The 27,741-nt window shown below is 51.5% G+C and overlaps 1 protein-coding gene across 9 annotated transcripts in view; it reads left to right on the top strand.

Annotated features, from left to right (window-relative positions):
* Positions 1-27,741, top strand: part of ADGRB2 (adhesion G protein-coupled receptor B2) — a 190,123-nt gene that overhangs the window by 143,893 nt on the left and 18,489 nt on the right. For 7 of the 9 annotated variants that reach the window (XM_053267535.1, XM_053267528.1, XM_053267529.1 and 4 more), the window contains 9 exons: positions 568-694; positions 7,581-7,684; positions 8,763-8,865; positions 14,913-15,063; positions 16,042-16,111; positions 16,398-16,464; positions 17,236-17,321; positions 19,766-19,864; positions 26,085-26,256. In XM_053267535.1, coding sequence (XP_053123510.1) covers positions 568-694; positions 7,581-7,684; positions 8,763-8,865; positions 14,913-15,063; positions 16,042-16,111; positions 16,398-16,464; positions 17,236-17,321; positions 19,766-19,864; positions 26,085-26,256 — 979 coding nt within the window. The remainder of the gene's footprint in view (positions 1-567; positions 695-7,580; positions 7,685-8,762; positions 8,866-14,912; positions 15,064-16,041; positions 16,112-16,397; positions 16,465-17,235; positions 17,322-19,765; positions 19,865-26,084; positions 26,257-27,741) is intronic. The other 2 variants (XM_053267532.1, XM_053267531.1) reach the window with 1 other exon arrangement.

Below are 27,741 nucleotides of genomic sequence, written 5' to 3' on the forward strand. Positions count from 1 at the left end.
GAGGGAGAGACCATAAAAACTCCTGGCTGTTTTTTGAGCAGGCCAAAAGACTAGCTGGCTCAAAGCCCTGGAGGACTCCTGCATGCCTGCCGGACCCCCTCTTCGTCCAAACTCTGTGCCCATCTCCCAAACCCCTGTTGGCATCAACCTTCAAATCAAATCAAATGCTCACTGCAATAGCAACCCTTTCTCCCCCACCCCACACCAGGGAGATGAGCCTGTAGCAACGTCAGGCTATGCCAGGAGCAGTAGGGAGGGAGGGGGCTGGGTTGAGCTCTCTGCCCAAGGATGGGGAGGGAGGGGAGACTTTTCACCCCAGCAACTGGGTCAGGAAATAAAGCAAACAGCTCAGACAGAACCCAGGCTCCTGCTGCGCACACACAGACAGCCCGCCTTGCTGGGAACAGCAATCCATCGGCCGGGCGCTGCCCAGCAAAGGGTTAAAGCAGGCAATGAGGCAAAGGGATGTGGGCTGGGAGAGGGTGTACAGCGCGTTTGATCATTTGAAATCTCTCTTTCTCTCTCTCTCCCTTTTCTCCCTTTTCTCCCTCGCATTCCATCAATCAGAGAGGTTGGCGCTGGGAACTGGGACACTGAAAGCTGCCAGACCGTGGAAACTCTCTCTGCTCACACCAAGTGCCACTGCAGCCAGCTGTCCACCTTCGCAGTGATTGCCCAGCTGCCCAAGGACCTGGTAAGTGTTGACCAAGGGCGAGAGGAGAGGGCTGGCCTTCGCTTCCCCGCCTCCCCCTGACAGAGGGGACCCAGCCACGAGGCGAGCTGGTGCTGTGAAATGTGGCCTGGCCCGAGTGGAGGATAAGGCAGCCGCCACCCTCTTGGCATGGCCCAGCAGGAGATCTTTCTGCAGAAGTCCTGCTGGAGTGGGTGGGAGTCGTGCAGGAGCTCACCGTTCCTGTGGGCTTGTGCAGGAGCCTCCCTCGCTGGGCTTTGCCCTGGGTGGCTGTGTAGGGCAAAAGCGCTGTTTCGATTTAGCACCTGGCATTGGAATGTCTTGCACTGGTTTGGGGGGGTGTCTGTATGTGTAGCGGGGAAGAACCCGTGAGATGGGGACAGTTATTGTGTGCTTTGTCAATTCCTGTTAAGGGGTAGTATTAAAGTCTGTCCCTATTACGAGGTCAGAAATCCACTACAGTTTTTTCCTTGATCTTGGTCCAGGAGGAATCCACTAGGTCACGTGCCTGCTAATTGGTTACACTCGCTGGCACATGGAACTACATCTTTGTTGTGCCCACTTGTGCAGTCTCCTGTACACATTTCTGTGTGCCAGCTGCTCTTCTCTCTTTCTCTTGAGAGCTGGCAGTAATGTCTAAAAGTGTGGGCTGTCATCTAGAAAATCCCACTTTCGTTTGGCTCCCCTTTCTGTAAATTGACCTGGTGACCTTAGGCCAAGCACTGCTTCACAGCCTCAGGCCTCCACCTGTTATTTGGGGGCAGATTAATAATTCAGATCTACCTTGCAGGGTTGTTGTATGGGTTATTGAGTTGTTATTCAGTGATTGGAGAGGCGAACTGGTCTTGTGGCAGCAAGCATGACATGTCCCCTTAGCTAAGCAGGGTCCCCCCTGGTTGCATATGAATGGGAGACTAGAAGCGTGAGCACTGTAAGATATTCCCCTTAAAGGATGGAGCCGCTCTGGGAAGAGCAGAAGGTTTCAAGTCCCCTCCCTGGCAGCATCTCCAAGAGAGGGCTGAGAGAGATTCCTGCCTGCAACCTTGGAGAAGCCGCTGCCAGTCTGTGTAGACAATACTGAGCTAGATGGACCAATGGTCTGACTCAGTATATGGCAGCTTCCTATGTTCCTATGATTTGCACACTAAACCCCACTAGAAATGTGAAGCATTTCCTATTTTCTGGTGGCGGTGGCTGTGTTGTTGTCGGTGGTGGTGGTGGTGGTGGTGGTATTACTAATGCTACTATTACTTCTTCTTCTTCTTCTTCTTCTTCTTCTTCTTCTTCTTTGCAATAGCAGTCACCTGTTTCTCCCTTGGTCTCTTTCATCATATGCACTGATAGAATCTTAACACATTAGAAGCTTAACCATTATGATAGCTTATCACTTGTTCACATGTAAACCCTTGTATGTGGGCATCTCTTCTCTTCCTTTTCTTACATTTCTCTCTCTCTCTCTCTCTCTCTCTCACTCACACACACTCACACACACACACACAAAGATGCACACCTTTTGGCTCACAACTCTCCTCCCATTTTGAAACTATTTCCAGGGCACATTTGAGCCATGGTGAGAAGTGTTACTTAAAAAAAAAACAACCAAGTGCTAGGCTTTGGGACATTGTGGTGCCCAAGAGCATCCCTCCCCCTGGCCAGACCCTAAGGGGGTCCTTTGGCAGGGCAGGTTGTGAGAACAAGACCTGGGCCTCGAACCTGAACCAGAGGAGGAGCCTCTTGACTAGGCCTAAACCTACATGGTTTCCATAGCAACTGCTATGCCCTTGCCAGTGAAGTGGTCCCATAAGAGAATGCCAACGGCAAGCTAACTGTGGGGAAATCGCGGCTGAGATGATGTTTAGTTGAAAGGGTGAGAGTCTCTGGTATCTGGGGCTTACCTGCCGACCAAAAATGCCACAAATATGCACAACCCACCCTCCTTTCTCTCTGCAAGCCATGCAACTGGAGAAGGTGGAAGGTACCTCTGGGTCTACAGGCAGATCTCTGGCTGATCTGCCATGGATTGGCAAAAGTTTCTGATTTGTTTGACACAAGGGTTCTCAGATTTGTGCCCCATGGTGTTTGGTTTTGGTTTGTTTGTTTGTTTGTTTAAAATATTTATACCCGGCCCCTCCAGTACACTACTGCTCGGGGCGGCTCACAACAATAAAAAAGATACAAGACACAATAAAAGTAATAAAATTAACCAAATTGAGCAAACAAGCTGAACAAACAATTGAACAAAACAAGTCCCTCTCACATCACACTAGAACCAGGGGTCATCTCATGAAATTGATTGCCAGGAAATCTAGGACCAACAAACGGAAGTACTTTTTCACACAATGCATAATTGGCTTGTGGGATTCTCTGCCACAAGATGTGGTGACAGCCAACAACCTGGATGGTTTGAAGAGGGGTTTGCATAACTTCATGGAGGAGAGGTCTATCAATAGTTACTAGTCGGAGGGCTATAGGCCACCTCCAGCCTCCAAGGCAGGATGCCTCTGAGTACCAGTTGCAGGGAAGCAATAGCAGGAGAGTGGGCATGCCCTCAACTCATGCCTGTGGCTTCCAGCAGCATCTGGTGGGCCACTGTGCGAAACAGGATGCTGGACTAGATGGGCCTCCTTAAGTTAAAAGTCAGATTAAACTACAATCATCATTAAAGGTAAAGTGTTCCATCAAGTCGACTCCTGGCGACCACAGAGTGCTGTGGTTGTCTTTGGTAGAATACAGGAGGGGTTTACCATTGCCGTCTCCTGCGCAGTATGAGATGATGCCTTTCAGCATCTTCCTTTATCACTGCTGCCCGATAAAGGAGTTTTCCATATTCTGGGAAACACACCCGCGAGGATTTGAACCGGCAACCTCTGGCTTGATAATCAAGTCATTTCCCCGCTGTGCCATTATTAGGTTCAAATTAAAAGTTAGCTTTTAAGCTAAAAAACTGAAAATTATAAAAAGCTAAAGTACCTACCAAGATATAACCAAAAATGGACCATTAAAAAGCCCCCTTTAAAAGGTGTGTTTTAAGTTGTTTTTAAAAACACTGAGGGAGGGAGCATGGCGAAGCTCTTCAGGGATGGTGTTCCAAAGCTGAGGGGCCACAACCAAAAGGGCCTGCCTCTAGTCTTTGTTGGACTACAACTCCCATCATCCCCAGCCACTGTGGCCAAAGGCCATTGGTTCAATGCTTCAGAAAGGGAGTAGGCCAGGGCTACACAGCTCAAAGGCCTTGATGGGCTGGAGCCGCCCCATGCCTTGATATGTAGGGCCCAAGGTCAGTTCTTTAGTGCATTAATTTCCATGACAATTCATTATTAAAAAATATTAGTGGAAGCAATGATTATTAGTTCCTTGTGGCTCTCTCCTCTGTATCAAGGGGCCCAAACTAAGAACCATGGTCAGAAAACAGGCCCCTGTCCCTGTTGAATGAGGGGGGCCCTTGAGTGCATGCCGGCCCCAGGTTGGGGTCAGGGGATAAAGGTGAGGAAGAAGAGGGGTGAGGGTTCCAGCCCCGAGGCAGGGGGTGTCTGGTCTCCAGCAGCCAACGGCATTGAACCGAGCTGCCCATCAGCAAGGCAGCTCCGGAGGTCTTCACGGCTCCCGCGGCTGGATATTCCTACCTGTGGGCCAGCAAAAGAGTCTCTGTGGGCTGGATCCGGGCACACCAACCTTAGGTTGCGCAGGCCTGGCATAGACAATCGGAAAGGGTTCAGAGGAGGGCAGCGACACTGGTTTGGAAAGGAAGGAAGAGGTGAAGGGACTGGGTATGTTTGGCTTGGAGAAGAAAAGACTGAGGGGGACATGATTGCACTCTTCAGATATCAGAAGGGCTCTCAAAGAAGGGATGGGAAGGATTTGTTTGCTGCTGCTGCTGCTGCTGCTGCTTCAAGGGCTGACTTAACAAGAGGCTAAATTCCCACCGAGCATTTGGAGAGGAGAGCTGGTCTTGTGGCAGCAAGCATGACTTGTACCCTTAGCTAAGCAGGGTCCGCCCTGGTTGCATATGAAAGGGAGAATTGTTGTATGAGCACGGTAAGAGATTCCCCTCGGGATGGAGCCACTCTGGGAAGAGCATCTAGGTTCCAAGTTCCCTCCCTGGCAGCATCTCCAAGATAAGGCTGGGCGAGATTCCTGCCTGCCACCTTGGAGAAGCCGCTGCCAGTCTGTGAAGACAATACTGAGCTAGATAGACCAAGGGTCTGACTCAGTATATGGCAGCTTCCCATGTTCCTATGTAAACCTCTTAGTGGTAAGAGCAGGTTGGCAATGGAACCAACGCCCTGGTGGGGCAGTGAGCTCTTCCAGGCTGGACTCTGGAGGTGTTCAGGCAAAGCTGGGATTTGGATTTCAGCAACAAGCAGGGGATTGGCCTAGATGGGGCCTATCCAGGGCCCTCTCCAGCTCTGCCGTTCTCCCAAATCCGGCTGTTGAAATGAAGAAGGGCTGCGGGAAGACCAGGAGCGGACTTTTGTGCAGGAAAGCTGTGAGCGCAGTTCTGCTGCTGACTGAAAATAAATCCCTTGGCTGTAGATGTGCTCAGAGGCAAAAGCTCCGGGTGGTGGACCTTCCAGAGCAAGGTGCAACCTAACAACTCCAGAGGCAGTCCTTTACATGTTGCAGCTCATTTAAACAAAAAAACAACTCACAAGCCGGAAGTCTGCTCACTCAACCATATGCAAAATAAATGGAGAAGCTCAGCCTTCATTTGCAAGGGAGGGGGGGAGGACAATATAGGTGATGGCAAATGAATGAATATTAAAGCTTCTCCTTCCAGCCTTTCTCACTGCCAGTGGTTATTCTTTCCCTGTAAGGACTCACCATCTTGTAATTTCCTGAACAGCTGCCATCCCTCCCTCCCTCCTCACCCCACCCTGGTGCTCCCATTCTTCAGATCATGCATGTTCTCCAATCTTGGCCAGGAACTGGTCCCCCAAGACAGAGTACATGTGAAATGGCTACAACAGAGAGTGTTTCTGTTCGTGTGCAGAATGCCTATCCCCTTGTTACTGGATAACCATTTCAACCCTTTTGGGAAGTGGCTTCAGAGAGGAGAGCTGGTCATGCAGTAGTAAACATGAATTGTCCCCTTTGCTAAGCAGGGACTGCCTTGGTTTGCATTTGGAAGGGTGACTACAGGTGAGCGCTGTGCAATATTCCCCTTAGGGGATGGGGTCATGGCGCCATGAAAGAGCATCTGCTTTGCATGCAGAAAATCCCAGATTCAATCCTTGGCCGCATCTCCAGGTAGGGCTGGGAGAGACTCCTGCCTGCAGCCTTGGAGAGTCGCTGCCAGGCAGTGTAGACAAGACTGAGTTAGATGGACCAAGGGTCTGACTCAGTATAGGAAAGCTTCCTGTGTTCCTGTGAAGAGCAGAGAATATGATGCCCAGAAAGCCTTGAATCTCTCCAGCACTGCTTATCTTGGAAGTTTTAAGCACTGATTGTTTCTCTCCCTCTTCCCCTCCCCAGCATGAGCCTTTTCCCTCTCCCTTCCCAGGGACTACCACCCCCGCACACTTCTTTCCCCAAACCTTCCCTTTGTTTCCACCCTCCTACTTTCTCCCCTCTCTCTGAACCCTTCTCATCCCCAGACAGCCTTAAGTACTGCAGTAGATAATGTAGATCTATTCTCTGCAGCATTTCTCACCCACCAGGCTCTCGGCTGGGACTGCTGAAATTTACAAGGGTTATTAGCAAGCCTTCAAGGCATTAATATGCCGAGCGATTGGAGGGGGGGGGGGAGCCAGTGCCAGGAGCAAACAGGCGACCATCTTGGGGGCGTGCTTGGGAATCCGACTCCGCTGCTGTCGCAAGTGAGGGGCAGAGGCAAGCTCCAGATCTGCACTCTTTGCCTGCAGCGGCTGGGTCTCCTTCAGGCTCCCCTGGCCAGGCCAGGTCATTGGTATTCCAGAAGCACGCACGGTTGGCAAGGAGATAGAGAGTCACCCCTGAGGAATGCAGAGAAGCTGCAACTGATTCCCGGCCACCTCCAGGCCCAAAGGCATGTGCTCCAGGAAGCAAAACAGAAGCAGGCAGGCTCCCAATCTGGCTGTTCCAGGGTGACGGCTTTCCTGCTTGTTGGAGAAGGGGGGCTGCTTTGGAGGAGTCAGGGTCTGTCCGCACATTGTTACGGGTTGCTACTGAAACCACCCCTCGCCCCATTAATATAGAGGTTTTTAGGTCAAAAGGAATATTTATGCCATCGACTTAAGCTGGATTAATAGTCATCCCTTCCTCTTCCCTGCTCCCCCACCCACCCTGAGAGGTTCCTGGGAATTGTCGTTTGGAGTTCGGGGACAGAGAGAGGATTCCAAGCACCTTCATCAAATGACATAGAAAGCTGCCTTATACCGAGTCAGACCATTTATCTCCCTCAACATCATCTTCCTTGACTGGCAGCAGTTATTAAATTTGGGCTTTCCCAGCCCTACCCAGAGATGCTGCCAGGGACGGGACGGGACGGGGAACCTTCTGCATGAAAAGCAGATGCTCTTCCACTGAACTACAGTTCTTCCCGATCAAAACCAACTACAATTCCCGGGATTCTTTGGGGGTGGCCATGGCAGTTATACTGTTGTGGCGCTGACAGAAATTTGTAATCTTGATTTGCTCGTATGATATCAGTCTGTCTAAAATCCTCTCTGCGCAGAACCTGAGTCTTGAGCATATATCAAGAGTGGCAGGGAGAACCTTGGAGCCAGCTCAGTGAAAACGTGCATCAGTTTGGCTTCTCCCAAGGCTTGGTGGACCTTTCTTGCCTCCTAGAGGAGGAGGGGGGATTTCTATTTCTTGTGCAGCAGGTTCCTGTGGCTGCGGCTTCTTCCTTTGAACGTGGACTTCCCAAGAGCGTCTCACCTTTGCAGCCTTCCTCTTTCTCTCTTTGCAGGTCATGGACTCTGGCACGTCCCCCTCAGTCCCACTTATGATTGGTTGTGCAGTTTCCTGCATGGCCTTGTTGACCCTGCTGGTGATCTACGCTGCTTTTTGGAGGTAGGTTGGCCCAGCAATCCATGATTAGGTGTGATGACGCAAACTCTGGTTTTAGCTAGCCATGGTTAACCCAAATACCAGTGCAGCTATAACGATGTACCATGGTTAGATCAGAATCTGGGGAGTGAGGGTGTGGCAGTGGGACGTGGCTTTCTGAAGTTGAGTTGAAATAGCCCTGGGGGGTTGAAGCCAAAGGGTGAAGGGCAGCTAACACGTTTTGTAGTGTATGTTGGTTTTTTGCACACATTTGGTTTTATTATTATTATTTTTAACCAAAAATAAATAAACCTCTAGTATCTAGTAATGGTTTGTCCTATGGAGCCAGGGAGACACCCAAGGAGGCTTGCTCCCCGCCTTCAAAGGAGGCTTGCTCCCCTCTCTCCCGCACTGCCTGCAAGCTGGCCATTCATCAGGAAGAGCTGGGTGGTTAACCGCACAGCTCTACCTGATGAATGGCCAGCCTGCAGGTAGCACAGCTTTCAGGTGGGGCGGGAGAGAGGATCATCTCAAGCTGCCTCCTTTGGTGCCCACCCCCCAGCTCCTTAGGCCGAACTGCTACTAATAATATCTGACCTTCTGGTTTGGTTTTAAAATTTGATTTTGAGGGTCATTTAAAAGCAAGACCTTAAATTTGGTGCCAAATCTACAAGCAGTCATTTTCGTCATCAGCTTCATTACCTCCTATTATTTTTTGAAAATCTCAAAATTTCCAGCAGACATGCCTGCACAGAGCAGATTGCAACTGAGCATTCCTGCACTGAGCTAGAAAATCTCCAAGGTCCCATCCAGTTCTAAAATTCTATGAAATGGAGCATAATGGAAAACCACACAAGTGAGACTGATCATCTGGATGTTCCCCATGGAATCTGTTGCACCCCACCAAAGAACGTGTTGCTGGCTCTGTGGAGAACACTCATGCCGTTGAACAGCCCCATATGGTTTGGGCCCGATGTGTCACTGGAGCGCTGTTGGGGAAAGGAAGCTCCTCGTATTGTGTTCTTGTAGCAGTCAGCGGTCCACATAAGTGCCCTAGGACCCAGATGCAGACACACTCCTCTCCCTCCCTTCTGTCTCACAGGTTTATCAAATCGGAGCGCTCCATCATCCTCCTGAATTTCTGCGTCTCCATCTTGGCTTCCAATGTGTTGATCCTTGTGGGACAGTCCCAGATGCTCAGTAAGGTGAGGAGAATTGCTTCCATGCATCAGTCTTCCCGTGGCATTCCTCACCTGGCTCTTGCAAGCTGGAATGTCTAAAATCACCCTGAAGTGCCTCGTCGGGCAAAATGTGCCATTAATCGGCCCCCAATGCCCAGGCAAGCAGCAGCTCAGGCTGAGCCATGGGCTGGCTCCCACTGCCATTGACGAGACTCTCCATCACCCACCAGAAGGCTCAGTCCCAGACCGATCGCTCGGGTAGCATCAAGGATCTCTGCCACGCGATGTGGTGATGGATGGCCACCAGCTTGGATGGCTCTAAGCGGGGCTTAGACAAATTCGTGGAGGACAGGTCTCTCAGTGGCTACTAGTCTTGACGGCTGTAGGCTACCTCCACGTTCAGAGGCAGGATGCCTCCAAATACCAGCTGCAGGGACACAGTGGATGGAGAGGTGGCATGCCTTCATCTCCTGGTTGTGTGGCTTCTCAAGGCCACTGTGGGAAGGTCCTTTTGAGGATGACTTTGAGAAACTGGAAAGGGTTCTCGGAGGAAGGCAGCAAAGATGATAGGGACATAGGAAGCTGCCATATACTGAGTCAGAACATTGGTCCATCTAGCTCAGTATTGTCTTTGCAGACTGGCAGCGGCTTCTCCAAGGCTGCAGGCAGGAGTCTCTCTCAGCCCTATCTCAAGAACATAAGGACAGCCCTGCTGGATCGGGCCCAAGGCCCATCTAGTCCAGCATCCTGTTTCACACAGCGGCCCCAACAGATGCCGCTGGGAGTCTTGGAGATGCCAGGGAGGGACCTTGGAACCTTCTGCATGCCAGCATGCAGGTGCTCTTCCCAGAGCAGCCCCACCCCCTCAGAGGAATACCTTACAGTGCTCAGACATGCAGTCCCCCCATTCAAATGCAAACCCAAGCAGGCCCTGCTTAGCAAAGTGGACCATTCATGTTTGCTTCCACAAGATCAGCTCTCTGGGAGCTGTCTGGGAGCTATGTTCTCATGAGGAACACACAAAGGAAATGGGTGTGTTTAATCCGGAGAAAGGAAGACTGGGGCACAATCGAATAGCTGACCTCAGATGTCTGAAGGGCTGCCACACAGCGGAAGAAGAAGCAGGATTGATCTCTGTTGCTCCTGAGGCTAGGACCAATGGGTTGGAATGACAAGGAGGCAGATTTAGGCTGTTCATTAGGAAGATTTCCACAGGAAGCTGTTCATCAGTGGAACAGTCTGCCTTGTGCAGTGGTGAGCTCAGTCAAGACAGTTTAATTACCTTGCTGGGTCAGACAGTGGGTCCACTTAATGCCACGACATGTTTCCAGCAGTTGCTGGCCAGATGTCTCTGCAGCGTTTGTCTCCAGAACCTGTTTTTCAGCCTCTCCGAATGGCAGCACAGCAACTCTGCTTTCCAGAGGCCAGCAGAATGCAGTTGGGAACTGAACGCTGGACTCTGCATCCCTGTCTCTGCTCCCTCGGGGTGCCTCTGCTCAATCCCTGCAGAATCCGAGGAGCCTTCCTGGGAGCTCTCGCCGGCTGCTCTGGGGCTGTGTCCCTGAGGGTGACAGAGCAGCAGCTGCTTGGAGATGAGTCATGCTTAGTGGGGGAGCCTGTCCTTGTAGGCTTGTCTGCATGGGGGGAATGGAAATGTTTGCTTATCTGCAGCCTGTGCAACCAGGGAGGAAGCGGGTTGGGGTGGGGAAGAACAGCAAGGTGCAGCGGCCGCTGGGGAGTCCTTAATTTATCAGAGGCAAAGGCAGCACTGTAGGCATTGTGTGGAATTTGGTATTGGGTGCTGAGTTCAGTACCCGGCAGCTCTGTTTTTTCATTTATTTATATAGCTAGTTTCTAGTCCTGAAGGTTGAAAAGGGAGGCAGGAATGGAGGTAGGCATCAGTTCCAGAGTGAGGTTGATTTTTGGGGGGTGGGTGGGGGGGTGAGATGAGCAGGACACCCTAAGTGGACCCCTGTAAATGTGAGGGCTAGGGAGAGGATTAGGAACATTGTCTTCACAGACTGGCAGTGGCTTCTCGATGGTTGCAGGCAGGAATCTCTCTCAGCCCTGTCTTGGAGATGCTGCTAGGGAGGGGACTTAGAACCTACATGCTCTTCCCAGAGCGGCTCCATCCCCTGATGGGGAATCTCTTACAGTGCTCACATATCAAGTCTCTCATTCATATGCAACCAGGGCAGACCCTGCTTAGCTAAGGGGACAAGTCATGCTTGCTACCCAAGACCAGCTCTCCTCTTCTCCAGACCAGCTCAAAATTACAGTGACTATACCTCTTTGCTCCCAGAACAGTCCCCACACCACCAAATTGGAACCCAGAGTGCCAGACCAGCAAGAAATAGTTTGGAAACAGAACTTGGCTCTGTTGGGCATGTTCTGGAAGCAGCTTGTGAGATGGACCTAGAACAGCTGGAGGGATCCCCACATGGTTCTAGGCCCCTGCCTCACATATCTGGAAGCCTCACTGTCCCCCTTGCTGTATTGGAGTCCATGGGGCATGTGCAAAAAGGCTGAGCCATGTTAGGCCTCTTTGCATGGGGCCAGAATGGGTAGCCGAATCAGTTTCTCCAGACTGAGCCATGGGCAGGAGTCAGGGTGGAGCTCGAGAGCATCAAGGGTCAGAGGAAGGGGGGAAAGTCAGGAGTCAGAGCCAGGGGTTGCCCGGGCAAGGTCCTAGCCCAAACAATGAGGGCTCCATGACCAGACTGAGTAAGTGGAGCCCGCCCAGAACCTGGGAACCCTGATGCCCCAGGTGGGCGGAGTCTGCCCAGAGCCTGGGAACCCTTACTGCTCCAAGCAGCACTCCTAAACACAGCCTGGTTTCTCACAATACAGAAGAAGCCATGCACAGAGCTGGGAGTTCCTGGTTCTAGTCTCCGGGGTTCTTGACACAATTCCAGATTCCCCAATCCACTCTAACGTTTGGGTCCTTCCTGTCCCTACTTAGATTGCAACTAGATGCCAATTCCGTGTACAATCTGCCAAGACTGAGTTGTCTGACAAAAGCCAAGCTGCTTGTGGTTTCCTCTTGTCGATCCCCCGTCCACGTACCCACCACAAGAGCTCAGGCCACCAGCTTTTTGGACCCCTCCCCCCAAAAAAAACCCTCCACCCAATCCATTCCAGGTCTTAAAACAGACCACGTGTTTAAAGATGGCTGGTGGTGCTTTGGCATGGTTGCACTTCGTCATTTCTCTTGTCATGCTGTGGCCTCTGGTCAAACCAGTCTTGAAGGTTTTGAAGCACAACAAAAGCCTACAGCACCCCTTTGACCAGAGGTAGCAGGCTGAGGGAGGGGGGAATGAGTATGTACACTGCTTGCAGTGACTGCTTGGCCATGCCATTTCTGTCTCTCTCCATGGCGGGGGCGATTCCAGTGGGGAGCAAGCCTTCCTTCATCCATTCTCTCCTTCACACCTACCAGTTCTGCAGTGTGAACCCTCCAGCTGAACGCATGCATTTGGTTGAGGCAGATCAAAGGATGCTGCCGCCTTCCTCTCCAGCCCCAGGCAGCGCAGCCACTGCTCCCGCCCTTATTGGCAAGCAGCCTCGTGCATAATAGATCACCACCCCACGGCATTTTCCCTTGATGTACCAGAGACATCAGGAGCTGGGAAAGTGTATTAGAGGCACGAGGAGGACAAGGAGGGGGCCGTTTACGCCAGAGGAGCTGTTGGTGCGTCTGTGCAGCGCAGGGTCTATTTTGCCAGCTGCAATCCTTGTGAGCTTGGATGAGAGGGGTATGTTTTCCAAAGAGTTTATGATACAGACATTGTTGCTCATGGTGTGCATACTTTACTTAACTGCACTGCTGTATTCATTAAAGGCTTCTGTAGCCCTTGAAGACGTGCACAACTTGATTGGTCAGAGGTCAGCAGGGGAGTGCAGGGAACTGCATCTGAAAGGCTGCAGTATGTGTCCGCTGCCCTTGGAATAGTTTTGTGGGATACAGGTTTTTGTTTACTTCATATATGGTATATCCCACTTTTCTTGTGTCATGGTGGAACTCAAGGCAGGGAACGTGGGGTTCCCAGGTGGTCTCCCATCCAGGCACTGACCAGACCTGGACCTGCTTAGCTTTAGCAAGCCAGTTAAGTCAGTGCCCCTAGACTGTGCCCTAAGGACACCGACCTGAGCTGTTTAGGGGTAGGGTTACTTCTGCAAGGTGGCACTCAAACCTGGAATTTCTCCAAAGGGAAATTTGAATTTTAGAGTTTCTCCCACAAAACATTGAAATTCAATGAAACAATTCAGGGTTCCTCCCATGGAGACTTGGAAGTTCAGAGCTGGGATTAGCTCAAGTCACTGGTGGGTCACACCTTGCTCTCTGTTGCAACATGGGGGGTTCTCCCCATTTGGAGGATCGTCCTTCCCTGAACTTTGCTTTGTGGTCTCTTTGGTGGTTCTCTCTTCGGTGCTGTAGAGCAGGCGGCTCCTTTCCAGTCTGCGGAGCCCAGCCAGAGGAGAAAAACCCTCTTTGCCACTTTGTCTCTGTGATACCATGACAGCAACCTGATACGGCCATTGATTAAAACCAGAGCAATGGGTGACGGCTGGCAGGGACAGCAGGCACTTTGCAGCGGGGTGGCTTGTGGGCTGCGTGTGCTTTATTGAGCGGCGGGAACAAGAGGGTAGATCAGTTGTGCTGCTTGCCTGGGGCTTTGGCATCCGGCACCACCATGATACATGACTGGGCTGCCCGTGTTTTGTATACAGAGCTGGTCTTAAATTCGAAGGAATTACTACCTGCAGACAAACAATAGCCATCATCCTGTGTCAGGAACGGTAGGCTCGCCCGTTTGCATTTGTTCTCCAGCTGCCTAGATGTGCATTGCAGCTACGGCAGAGCCGGACAACATCTCCCTCTTCTTGTGTTCCGAGAGTCACAGAGCGCCTCCTGTTTCCAAGACACGCTCTCTTGGGGCATTTCCCTGCTCCTTGGCCCCCCCCCCCTCCAGCCGTCAGCCTCATTTGCCCGCACTAACCCAGCAGGCTGGGACAACCCATGCAGTTTTGCTGCCGACAGCACCACAACACTGCATCTGACATGGTGATGTCGCAGGAGAAACAACAGGGTGTACTAACCTAGCAGCTCAGGTGGAAAACCCCGGCTCAGAAGCAGACCTTGAGGCGGGTCTCACGATCAATGAGACCCGCCTGGGGAGGGTGAGCGGGGAGAGCGGGCCCCATTATGGAGCCGGCGGGTGCTGGGGGGATCGGGGGCTGATTGGCCCCTGGAAGCTCCAGCATGCCCTGCGCGAGACCCCCGGAGCCGGGAGGCAGCTTTTTGCCTCCCCTCTGGGGGTCTCCTCGTGAGTAGCCACTGTGCTGAGCCGCGCTGCAGCTACTCACGATTTTTAAAACCAGGTTTGTGGAGCGCTCACTCCGCAAACCTGGTTTAAGGGCAGGGGTAGTTAGGCGGGTTACCCGCTTAGGAACCACCGGGCTCGCAGCTGAGCCTGGTGGTTCACACGATGGGACGAAATCGGACTAGCCTCCGCTAGCCTGATTTTGTCCCATCATGTGAATAGCCTCTTTGACTTGGGGCTCAGCAGCTGTGTTCCCTCTAATAGGGATTCCCAGAGGTTGTTGACTACAAGTCCCAGAATCCTCAGCTACAATGGCCTTTGTTTGGGGATTATGGGAGTTGTAGCACACAATATCTGGGAATCCCTGTCAGAGGGGACACTGCTCAGTAGGCGGCCGTAGCAGGCAAGCCTCTAATCTCTCAGCTTCAGGCTCCATCAGCATTGTGGTAGTAATGAGTCTGGCCTACCTTTTAGGTTGGTTGTAAGGTTTGCCAGAACAGTCTGTGTGCATTGTTCTGAGCCTTTCAGATGAGTGACATAGATGCTAAATTTGATTATTGTTAGGGTTTGAACCCAGATCTCCCACCAAAGGTGTTTGCTCAAAGGAGACCCCCAGTGGCCCTTTCTGAGGAGCCAGCTGGCTGCTCCATGTGGGGAAGCCGGGGAAGCCTGTCCCATTCCGTCTTCTCATGACTCTGGCTCTCTTCTTTTTCTGCTTCCTCCTCTTCCTCCCCTCTGCGTCTCCAGGGTGTCTGCACCATGACTGCTGCTTTCCTCCACTTCTTCTTCCTCTCTTCCTTCTGCTGGGTGCTGACGGAGGCCTGGCAATCCTACTTGGCTGTCATTGGCCGGATCCGGACACGGCTAGTCCGTAAACGCTTCCTCTGCCTCGGATGGGGTAAGAGGAGGCCGTCTTTTCCTCATCTTGAGTCAGAATTTGGTGTCCTTGGTTGTAAGCTCTAGAAGTCACTGAGTGGTGGAGGGAGGGAGGGAGAGGGAGAGGCACCAAAGGGATTTGTGTGGGAGGGTGGGTCATATGTGAGCATTTATCACTTGAGGGCCACAGCACCAAGTGGCCATGGGCATCATTGCAGTTCCAACACCATGGATGGAATTTCCGTACGGTTCCATGCTGTCACTGACCCACCCAGTACTTTTCAGTGGTGGCAAGCATCCGTGGTGCTGAGCAGTCATGTGTGAACTAATTCTGGCCAAAAAAAAAAAAAAGCCTCTGGAGAGTTTCATGTATTTTAAAAATGGAGGTAAAGAGTTTTACTCCAGGGCCTCCTATCTGGTGTGCAACAGAATCAGCTCTGGTGACGACACAGAATTCTGCACCTGAATAGGTTCAGAAACGAATAGCACCAGTTTGGGAAACCCAAGTGGGTTATGAGGTGGGCCAAGTCCTCCCTCTGAAGTTTTGACTTGGCTCACTTTGGGATTGGCTCTCCTTGCTCTTCCTTGCTGTTTGCTTTTTCTTTTCCCAAAATGCACCTTGTGTGGGCCAGGAGGTCAAGATGGGCCCTCCTCACCAAGGAAGGATGGGAATGGCAAAGCACTGGTGGGAAACTTCCCCAGGCCTGAGCTTTCAGAGAACTCTAGGGAACGGCTCAAACATTCTCTGAGAGTTCGAGATCAGGCCTATTCCAAACCAAGTCCGGAGGCCAGCTTTTTGCCCGTCTCCAATTGCAGCAGAACTCAAAGTGAGGGTGTGGCGACTTCACCCCTATAACCACTGGGACGCAAAAGTGGTCTGAATCAGACCTTGTTTGACAGAGAGGCCTACGGGGAGAGGAGCACTTCTCCACGGGTCCTCTGAGATTCTGAATCCCTCCACCATCGCATCCACCACCTTGACTATTCCTTTCCCGCCCAGGGTTGCCGGCCTTGGTGGTTGCCGTCTCCGTTGGCTTTACTCGGACCAAAGGCTATGGGACGTCCAGCTAGTAAGTTTCATGGGAGGGGCAGTGCTCTCCCTGCCCTATTGAAATGAGAGTGTGATCGGAGGGAGCGTTGAGGCTCTGAAAAGGAAGCTCTACACCCCAGATACAGTACATCCAGGCAGGACCTTGGAGGGGCTTCTGACCTAAGGAATGGAGAGAGAGGGTGGAGTGAGGGCAAGCCGCTTAGCAGCCTTAAATACATGTCCCAGGAATATGCAAGAGGGGTCTCCAAATGAAGGCCTCTTTTGAGTCCTCTTCTCTGGTGATGACGTCATCCTTCTCTCCCCAGCTGCTGGCTGTCCCTTGAAGGAGGATTGCTCTACGCTTTTGTCGGCCCCGCTGCTGTGATCGTTCTGGTAGGTACCTGGAGGTTGTTCTGCCATGGGCACCATCCGGCTCGTTGGCTTCTTGCGTGGTTCCATTTCATTGTGCTGATTCCCTTGTGCTGATGTACAAGACCCCCCCCGTAAAGGCACAGCCCAAGGGAATTTAATGGCGCTCATTCCAGTAGAGCTGACCCAAACTGCCTCTCACTCTGAGACGAGCCACAGCTTGTGAGGGGGTCGGGTTCTGGCATGGGCAGAAGCAGAAGGCATGTTGGGGGGCACTGGGGCTTGCGTTGGGGCTGCAATGCCCATCCATGTATGGGCATTTCCTCCATTCCTGTTCTTCTTGCTTATGCGCCTTTGGTTGTGTGAAGAAGACAAAAGAGACCAGTCAGGAGGATGAGCCAATAGAATATCTTGGCCTAGGTCACATGACCTCTCCCTTCAAATAGACTGACCCTTGCCCACATGAGCAGCCATTTCTGGGGCTGGGAGGTAAACGAGGCTGACCCTCCACTCACTCACCCCACTCCTGAGAGGCAGTGAAAATGGCCCGTGGCAGCTAGCAGGACCAGGAGAGACATTTTCAATCCCTCTGTCCCCTGCTCTTCTATTGGTACCGTGGTGAGGTGAGGTGAGAGAGATTAGCCAGGAAGACAAAGGAGTATCTTGCTGCTTTGTTGCTTTTCTTACTTAATTGTATTTGGATTCCAATCATAAACCGCCCTAGGCATTCTCTAGTGAAAACGCAAGATTAAAATCCCCTAATAGATGAATGCAATTCCTTGCTTCCCTTTGTAGGTCAACATGCTGATTGGAATCATTGTCTTCAACAAGCTGATGTCTCGGGATGGAATCTCAGATAAGTCCAAAAAGCAGCGAGCTGGGTAAGCCTGCCCCACTCTCCAGCCCCAGAAAGCCCCTCTGCCCCGGAATCGTTCATTCTGCAGTGAAGTGGCCATGCTCACCACGGGAGAACCAGGCACCCTGGCCCTTCCTGCAGTTCCCATTTATGCCATGGGACTGCTGCTTCCGCTTGAGGAGGGAAACGGAAGAGATTTGCAGGCACACACGTCCCCACGAGAAAGCATCCCTAACCTTACTCTTTTAGCATCCCTTGAGAATTCATATCGACTTTTCACTTGAGAATGGCCATCCAAATTCACCCGAATTCACTGGAGGTCAAATTTGGGGGCAACTTGGAGATGTACAATAAATGCAGCCCATTCCACCCCTCTCCTGGGATTTTGCTCATTTCATAAATACATATATATTATTGTTAACTTTCTTCAGAGAAACTTCCAATATTTCGCCCTAATAGGATCCTCAGGATTCTGTCTGTGTTTTGCTTTCAGTGTCACCTTTGAATTGGCCTGTGGCTGAGGATGGAATTGCTGGGCCAGTGTGTGAATAAAACCTTTCCTTCTTTTAAACCCATAGTTGGGGATGGGGGGGGTTGTGGAGGCTAAGGCAGGCCTGCTCCCCTCAAAGTTTTTAGGAATAAATATATTTTGACTGTTGTATTGTAATGGAGAGCAACTAAAGATCAAACCTGCCCCCTCTCCTTTTTTTTGGTGCACCCTCCACCAAGAAAACCTTTTAGGCCAGCCATGTGTATTTAGGCCAGTGTGTGTGTGTGTGTATTTGTGTGTATACAGACACACACGTGCACACACCAGCCAATCTGTCAGGTATAATATTCTCGACAACGAGTATCTTTGTCATGTCAGAAAGGCCAGGTTGATGCATGGGACCAGGCTGCCCAAGCAGATGTGCCTGGCTCCTGCCTCACTGTTCATTCATGACAGAGATGCTCTGCCTCTTAAAGGCAGCAAGAGGAGAAAAAAGAACGCCCTGCCGTGAAAGCCCCAGTTCACACTGGAGCTTGTGCACGTGGTTCCTACCTGGTGTGAAGCTTCCGGGCGCCAGTAGCAGCTAGCTGTTCTGCGACAGGCCCCTGCCAGGAGCTCCCTTGGTTTTCCTCTGCTGCTCCGAAACCGAGACGAAGCCAGGCACAGTGGGAAGCAGGGTGGGCAGGCAGGCAGGCAGGCAGCAGTAGTAGTGCGGAGAGGTTGTTGGAAGAGAGCTCTCCAGAGGGGTGGATGCTGCTGGAAGTGGCAGCCGTGCAGCTGGGAGTCGCGTTCTAGCCGGAGAAGGATGTGCCACGGAAGCCTCCAGCAAAGGCACCCCATGGTGGCACAGTGCCTTGAATTAGTAGCTGTCATAAGAAGTATAGTCTGCTTCCCACCTTCCATTTGGGAACCCTAAAGAGCTCTCTGAATCAAGGACATACCAGCACTTCTGCTCCCCATGGGACACAGCCGGTTAAGCCAGCAGTGGAAGAGTGAGCTGCCAGAATTGGGCAGGGCTAGCTTGCAGGCACAGCTCCACCCAAGTTGAGCCCTGCAGGGGGATTCTTCCAGGCCTACCAGCGCTTTGGTGTTTGCTCTTTAGGCTCCCCAAAACAACCCCCCACACACATAAGAGGCTTGTGCCTGAATCGTGAAAGTGGGGGGCACCCCATAACTGGGCCTCTCTTCTTGGGGAGAGCCTCCCTTCGGAGCTTTAGGACCCACACCATTTGGGCTGATGGGGAGCAGGGAAGAAAGGGGGGGGGCTGAATTGAATCTCTGGGGTGTGGTGGGATAGGAAGCCAGCTCTGCCTGCAGTTAGAATGGAAGGGGAGAGATGGGGAGAAGAACGGTCCCAGCCAAGCTCTTAGGCACATAGGAAGCTGCCTCCTACCGAGTCAGACCACTGGCCCATCCAACTGAGTACTGTCCACACTGGCTGGCAGTGGCTCTTCAAGGTAACAGGCGGGGATCTATGACAGCACTCACGTATCGTTTCCCATCCAAATACAGATCAAGGCAGACCCTGCTTAGCAAAGGGGACACGTCATGCTCACTACCACAAGACCAGTTCCCCTCCCCAGGGGAGGAGGAAGAGTTCTGAGACAGAAAAGCCTGTTCCAGTGGAGTCTCTTCCTTTCCCCCGGAAAGGCAGTCTCTCCCTCCTCCCAGCACCTGGAGAAGGAGATAAAGCCTGCCCTTGGATTTATGCCTGCCTTGCCACACTAGCCATTAACAAGCTGTGCTTCCTGCAACTAATCCAGGCTCTCTCTCTTTTTCTCTGTCACCCCCCACACCATTTGCTTTCTTCCTGTGTCCTCCACCCCTCCTGCCTCCTGTCTGTCTCGCGGCCTCGGCCTTCCTTTTGCTTCCGGCGGCTTTTTCTCCTGCCTGTGCCCCCTTCCCTTCCACACCGGGCTGGGTGGGGGCGTGCTGTGGAATGGTGTGCACTGGTGGAATGGGACATCCCTCCCCCCCAGCTTCAATAACCCCCCCTGTGGCAGCCTGCTGCTAAAATGCAGCACGTGTGGGGTGGTCTCCAGCACGGCCCTGCTCTCTTCCACGGCCAACAGCGCCATGTTAGTTCCTGGCAGTGCTCATGCACTTGCTCTGTCCAGCTCCCTTCTGGCTCTTGCTCTCTTGTTGACGATGCATGCTGAGGGATGCTGCTTCTCGGCTGGCCGCATGCTAAGCCCTTTCACTCAAAGAAGCCGCTGCTCACTCTGACAGGCGTTGCAAGCAGCCGCTTAATGAGCATGGTTTCTTCACTTGCAAAACAGCTTTGTTCTTTACTTCTGAACGTACTAAGTGACTTTATACCAGGGTGGGCAATCTTGGGCCATGGGAAGTGTAGTTCAACAAGAGCTGGGGTGCCATGGGAGTTGTAGTTCAGCAAGAGCTGGGGTGCCATGGGAGTTGTAGTTCAGCAAGAGCTGGAAGGCCAGGTTTGCCTACCGCTGCTTTATACTGTCAGGCAGTTGACTCATATAGCATTGTTTATTCTTGCCCAGCGGCAGCCCTTCAGGATCTCAAGCAAAAGTTCTTACCAGCCCTTTTCTCTGAGAATGCGTAACTGAAGATGCCAGGATCTGAACTTCAGGACAATGTTCCCTGTAACAGGGATCCCCAGATGTTGTTGATTACCGCTCCCATCCTCCATAGCTGCAATGGCCTTTGGCTGGGGATGATGGGAGTTGTAGTCAGCAACATCTGGGAAATCCCAGTTACAGGGGAAACTGCTTCAAACCTTCTGCGTGTATTGCACATGCCTTACCACTGAACCGATCCTTTGCCCAAACCAGGACTGTGCCCAGTATGTTCAATTTTAGTCATAATCCCAGATCTGGGACCCCCACTCCACACACAACGGAAGGATGAAGCAGATAGTTTAGGGAAAGAGACGAGGTGGGAAGATCCCACGGCCCAGACTTTGAGCAACACCGCACTTCCAGGACCCCTCTCACCGGGGGGTGGGGGGATCTGAGCCAGCACCCCATCATGAACCAAGGAGATGGCACTGCCTTCATCCTCTGACTAGGAGGAGTCCCTTGAGGGCCTGCTTGCCCATGTAGAGGTCCCCCAGCGCTGTCAGCGCCAGTGCTTAGAAACTCGGGCAAGGCCCCTTTAAGCAACAGAGCCTTCCTGAGGAAGGGGTGGGGCCAGTCTACTCTGCCTGAGCAGCAGCTGTGGGCAGTAGCCATGGGCAGTCTGCTTCAGGCAGCCACTGGGGCAACCACTTCCCTATGTGGCTAGACCAGGCTGCACAACTTTGGCCCTTCATCTGTTTTTGGACTACAACTCCCATAGTCCCTAGCACAGTGGCGATTAGTCAGGGATGATAGGAGCTGTAGTCCCACATCTGCAGGAGGGCCGAAGTTGTGCAGCCCTGGGCTAGAGCTAGACCCAGCTCTTGTGGGTTTCTGCTTGGAGCTAGCCGAGGTGCTGATCCCCTTCCGCTTTGGAGCTGTCCAAGATCTGTGTCTCTCTCTGATCCCTGCCTTGGTGGAAACCCCATCTCATTCTGGAGCTGAAAATAGCCATTTATATAAGGGTGGAAATTCCCCACCCCACAAAAAAGCACAACCAAACCTGTGCAAATATGTATATATCTGAATATATCATTTTCTTATATTCTATTTGGTGCTATAGACAAGAATTCAGATTCAAGAGTCCCCTGCTAACTGAGCAAAGAGGCACCTTTTAAAAGTGGCGATTCTCTTTATTGAGCAGCGGGAGAGCAACTGGCCCTATCCAGCCCCAGCACAGCATCCGTCCAGTGGCTGTTGCTGGGGTCTATCTTATGTTTCTTTTTCAGATTGTGAGCCCTTTGGGGACAGGGAGCCATTTTTATTTATTTTTATTTCTCAATGTAAACTGCTTTGGGAACTTCTGTTGAAAAGTAGTATGTAAATATTCATTGTTGCTGTTGATTAAGCTAGTTAGCACTAAGGTCCACTGAAATTAATAGGACGTAAGTTAGTCATGACTAACATAGATTTCAGTGTTGCTTAGTCATGAGTCACTGGATGCTACCCATAGTTTCTTCAGGCTGCTGTTCTTTCAGTTCTGTACCCACCACCAATGGCTTCTGCTTCTCTCTTCACGGATTAGTCCCATGGGTTACCCCACAAAATCAGGGGTCGTGTAACAAAGGGAATGATGAAATCATGACACGGTAGCTGCCTGATGCTAGAGAAGGCAGTCCTTCGGGAAGACAATTGAAACAACTAAGCAAGCATTTCCTTGCTGAAAAATCATCCCGAAAGGAGGTGCTTTCCAGCACTGCCAAAAATGTGTACGTGAACCAGTGAGCCCACACATTCTAGAGGAGTGAGATGGATTTTGTGTCTCAGCTTCTGCCCTCACGCAACTGTCAAAATACTTTTGTCAATAAAAGGGCAGAAAACGGGCAATTCTTTAATCCGTTGCCTAGCTTTCAAAAATACATCTGCAAGTGCTTTTGAAACCCTAAGGTGCCCTTTAAAAGTGTGCTGTCAAGTCGGTGTCAACTCCTGGCGACCACAGAGCCCTGTGGTTGTCTTTGGTAGGATACAGGAGGGGTTTCCCATTGCCTCCTCCTGGGCAGTCTGAGATGATGCCTTTCAGCACCGTCCTATATCACTGCTCCCCGATATAGGTGTTTCCCATAGTCTGGGGAACATACCAGCTGGGATTCGAACCAGCAGCCTCTGGTTTGCTAGTCAAGTCATTTCCCCACTGCGCCATTAGGTGGCATAAGGTGCCCTTTTAGGGGCCCCCAGATCTGCTTGACTTGGCCTTCTGTATGGGCCAGCCTTTGCTCTTGGAAAGGCGTTGGCATCCTAGGATGCATAGTAACTGCTCTGCCCCTTCTGCCATCCGTCAACAGAGAGGCTTCTGCTCCCAGCTGCAGGACACATTTGCTACCTGCAAGGCCCTCAGGCTGTACTCACTCCGCCATCAGTTACAATTCTGCTCCCGGCTCTCTTGCTGACGACATCCGGGGAGATGGGCAGGGAATCAAGGCTGCTGTGGCTTACGGGGGGGGGGGGAGTGGATTTAATGTTTAAAGACAGTAAAAACCTCCTTGCTGAAGAAGCCCTTAAAAAGAGCTCTGGTGTGTGAATTGCTTGAGATAGGGATTATTTTGGCAGTGGGGCAGAAAACATACTTGCTTCCCCCATCCAGCCTGGGGCCACAGGAGAGTTCCGTTTTTCTCTTGCAAATGGATTAGTGCTACCTCTAAAGTTAGGCCTCATTGGCAGCTTCCTTAGAACCAGAGTTTTAAGGGACCTTGAAGGTCTTTTAGTCTACAACAGCATCCCTGCCAAATCGTTGTCCAGCCTGTTTGAAAACTTCCAGCAAAGAGGCCCCCCCTTTTAAAAAAATAATAATAATCTTGGCTTTTCTCCAGCAAGCTCAGAGCAGTGTTTGTGGATCTCTCCCCACGCCCCATTTTACCCTCTTAACAGCCTTGCAAGGAAGGTTGGGCTGAGAGACAGTAGCTGGCCCTTGAGCCCCCACAAAGTTTCATATGTGAAGGGAGATTGGAACCCAAGACCCCCAGTCGTAGTTTGACACTGTGCCTCACTGGCTTCCCATAATGGCAACAATCCAGTTCCCATATGTTTTAATGGGTCTTGTGCAGGAGAACTTCCCAGTGCATTACCCTTCCTTGTGAGAACAGAATTAAGACTGTCAGTGTTGACATAAACATTCTCCGCTGTCCAAAGGAGAAGATGCTTCACTGCAGGGGTTTTCAAGCTTGTGTTCCTAGACGATGTTGGACTACAACTCCCATCATCCCCAGCCATTGTGGCTAGGGGATTAGCTGGGAACCCAAGCTTGGGAACCCCCTGCTGTAAAGGAAACAAACCCTCGAATTATGTTTGGCAATGGGGCGAAAGCCACACTGGGTCCCACTGTGTGAGTCCCCACTTAAATTGCCAGGAATGTTCTCTGTGTTTCCTTGCATTTGCTTTAATGAGCATATAACAGCCGAGCGTAGCGCGAGAGGAAACATTAAAATTAAAAGATAGTTAGATCTAATTAATCGCATGCATAAGCTCCAGCCTTCCTTCCCTCCCCCTTTCTGCCTCTCTTTCGCTTTCTGCTTGAGGACGACCGAGATGCAGACAGAGGAATCCATCCTGCCCAGGAAAGTTTTTCATTATCATTTGTGTCCTTGGGAAGGCAAAGATGGCGACTCACGTTGAGTTGAAGCGCTGGAGCTGAAAGGGGTTTCTCTGACGTTGCTCTCATCCCACCACCCCTTAAAAATGCAACCAGATTAATTAAGAGTGTGCAGGGGTGGGGGTGGGGCTTCTTTGCTGGAGCTGTCTTGACATTTATGGATCGAAGCAGATATTTCAGCCACATCTTCAGCTTAGAAAAATGTTGCCTCTTCATTTCTCCCCACTTTGAAAAGACGACAGCAGTATGGGATCCTAGCATTGGAGGGGGTTCTTAGAGGTCATCTAGTCCACACACACCCCGCTTAGTGCAGAAAATCCAGAATTAGAGCATCCCCAACCAGTGCCTGTCTGGTCTCTGCTTGAAGCCATCCTGCAAGCTGGAGCTCATCATCTCCCGAGCAGCTGGTTCCCTTGTACTGCTCTTAGCAGTCAAACACTTCTCTTAATGTTCAACCAAAATCTACTCTCCTGTAAGGGAAGCACATTACATTGGTCCTGCCTTCTGAGGCAGCAAAACCTTCTACCCAACAGCCTTTCAGGCATTCAGAGAGTGCTGTCATGCCCCCCCCCCCAGTCTTCCCTTTCTCCAGGCTACACATGCCCAGCTCCTTCAACTGGGCATGTGTATAAAGCTTGCTTTCCAGAACCCCTGACTATTAGGGGTCTGGAAAACAATTAGGACCCATCTAGGAAGAGAATGCAACACAGGATAAGGATGAGGGATAAGGGGGCACCTAATGGCGCAGTGGGGAAGTAACTTGCCTGGCAAGCAAGAGGTTGCCAGTTCAAATCCCCACTGGTATAAACACCTCTATCGGGCAGCAGCGATATAGGAAGGTGCTGATAGGCATCATCTCATACTGCGCAGGCCATGGTCAACCCCTCCTATATTCTACAAAGAAAACCACAGGGCTCTGTGGTCGCTGTCGAGACGACACTGATTTGACGACGCAACTTTACCTTTAAGGGAGCACAAAGATGTTCCTTAATTTCCTAGCCTACCTTTCCCCATTCTAGACTCCCATGGAGCCCCAAACCTACAAAAACCTCAGTAAATTTACACCATCTGGCTGTCCAAGCAGCCAAAACAACATATTAAACTCACCTTCTAAAAAGAAGAACAAAACCCTAATTTTATCCTGGGGAAGCGTTGATAACGTGACCCAGGACAGCGTGGGAAGGCCGAGGGTAAATGGACATGGTACATGATGCAATTAATAAGTGGATTTATTTAAACAAACAGGAATATAGATGATATTTATTTGAAAGGCAAAAAGAGAAACTGCCCCCCCCCCAAAAGGTGACAGCAGACATGAACTGTAGGAAATGTGAATTCTTGGGCATTTTAATTCAGTGCTGTTCTAGGCAGGGTTTCACAAGACATACTTTGTTCTAAGTTCTGTGTGCAGGACATTTTTGAGGGTTTTCCCCCTCAGAACAGAGATGCAGGAAGAACCAGGAATCCCATCCCAGGGTTGCAAGCTTGTTTGACTGTCTGTTTAGCATGTATAAGGCAAAAGCAATGCAGTCGTACATCAGAGTGAGCAGAAAATTGGAAGCTGGGAGGGATGGGGAACCAGCTGAGGAGAGGCAGCAAAAACATACTTAGTGGGGCTCAGGCAAGGGACTGTTGAAGAAAGACAGATTTGGAATAGGGAAGAGAAGGAGCAGGGTGTGCAGAATGGGGGCCTTGCTTCTCACCCTCTTGGACAGAGGCCATCGGAATCCACCAGATTTGGGCCAAAGCGTGCAGCAGGAATGGATGGAAATGCCTCTGAGCAAGTGCAGAGTGCCTTTCCCTCGCCAGCTTTAGGGTGTGGTGTCGCGTGATGGATCGGAGCCTCCGCATCCCTTTCTAAAAATTTAAGCACCGGGGGCGGGGAGGTGGGCTGAACCGATCTTTGTCCCCAGGGCCCTCGTTCACCAGCACTGAGCCTTGCCTGCCCTTCCCTGCCAGCCATCCGGGTTCCTCTGGACACCAACCGATTGGACACAAAGAGCCCTTGTGCAGTGGCATGGGTGGCCCCCTTTGTGCTCTCCCCGCCTCCTCGAAGCCCCCCTCTCCTTTTGTGATTGGCTCCTGCGCCTGTCTCTCTCACCTTCTCCCCTCCCACCCCCCTCCCAGGGCATCGCTGTGGAGCTCCTGCGTGGTCCTGCCCTTGCTGGCGCTCACCTGGATGTCGGCCGTGCTCGCCATGACCGACCGGCGCTCCATCCTCTTCCAGGTCCTCTTCGCCGTCTTCAACTCGGTCCAGGGCTTCGTCATCATCACTGTCCACTGCTTTCTGCGCAGAGAGGTGGGCACCGGGCACAGATCGCTGGGTGGTTTGGCATGGGGGACATATCCCTGCTGCTGCTCTCTCCTAGGTCAGCCAGGGGCACCAATTCTGAATTCAGCAAGCGGGGAAACAGATTAATTTAACTGGCGGCTGAACATGAATCCTATGGTTTCCCCCACGAATTAATTACAAATTGGCAAGGCTTCTACGCCTCAGTGCACTTGCGATGATAGTGTTGCAAGCGCAGCAGGGACACTCTGATCTGGACAGCACCCTTCCCAGACCATCTTTGCATTTCTCGATAGGAGGAAGGGCACAGACTGCAGAGAAAAGCCCAGGGACAGAGCAGTTTGAAGCCTGGCGAATAAAAGGCAAACGCTATCAGCGGAATGATTCCCAAGCTGTTTGCTGCAAGAGCTAGCATGACAAATGCAGGTGTCCCTCCTTATCCGTGGGGCTTCCAGTCCCGCCTACAATTGCATAACGAAAACATGGATAACAAGACCTTGAGTGAATGGGAATTGTGGGGGGGTTAGGTTCGTGGAGGGCAAAAAAAGAGGCAGAAATAAGAGAAAGGAAGTAACATACCATGTTCTCCAGGTCTCCAGCTGTCCAGCAATTGTGCCAATTTTCCATGAAAAATTGCAAGGAATTTTAAAAAAACTTTTATGGAAGAGCCACAATCTGGCTCCGATCAGCAAAAATGTGGCCAGAAATGACCTCAGAGGCCAGCCACCTAGGAACCACGGATAGGTGAATCTGAACTATTACTAACAAGGCTGGGTGCACGTGGCCTGACAAGAGCTACACAAAACTAAGGGTTGCGGGACCACGGAGCATGGGGGCTACCTGTCTGCAAGAACGAAAATACTTCACGAATTAAAGTTCTGAAACCCCCGAGCCCTCACCAATAGAGGAGGCTTTCCATTGTGTCCCTGGGCGATGCCCTGCTCTCAGCTTGCCTCCTCCTGATCCGCCGCCCACCAGAGGGTAGATAATTCTCCTGAGTGCCTTGGATGCGATTCGATCATCCAGGCACTCCCCGTGTCGTAGAATGATCCTCTTCACAGAAGGCTGCTGATTGCCTCCACGCATGAGTCACTGCCCCGGGCTCATCACTTTCCAGTCGGGAGGCATGCCCAGCTCAGTGACTTGTGTAGAAACACAGGAGTTGAGCTCCTCCAGGGATGGGCAATTCTTACCCTTGCATGCTCCAAGTTAAGCGTCCTGGGCTGGAAGCGTGAAGCATACTTCCAGTTTTAATTCAGAAACACTTGCAAAAGACTGTCCTATACATTATGGGCAGGAGCCAGCTCATCCTTAAGAGCCAGGAGGGCGCCTCTTTCCGGAGCTCCGTGTGTTCCTCTCTCCCCTGCCCCAGCGTTAACGAGAGCCATGCTGCCTGCAGGTTGGCCATTCATCGGCTTAACAGCACCGCTTGACCTGATGAACAGCCACCCTGCAGTCAGCAAGCAGTGGGAAGGGTGAGAGGGAGGAGCCAAC

This window comes from Hemicordylus capensis, chromosome 7, assembly GCF_027244095.1.
Source record: "Hemicordylus capensis ecotype Gifberg chromosome 7, rHemCap1.1.pri, whole genome shotgun sequence".
NCBI lineage: Eukaryota > Metazoa > Chordata > Lepidosauria > Squamata > Cordylidae > Hemicordylus > Hemicordylus capensis.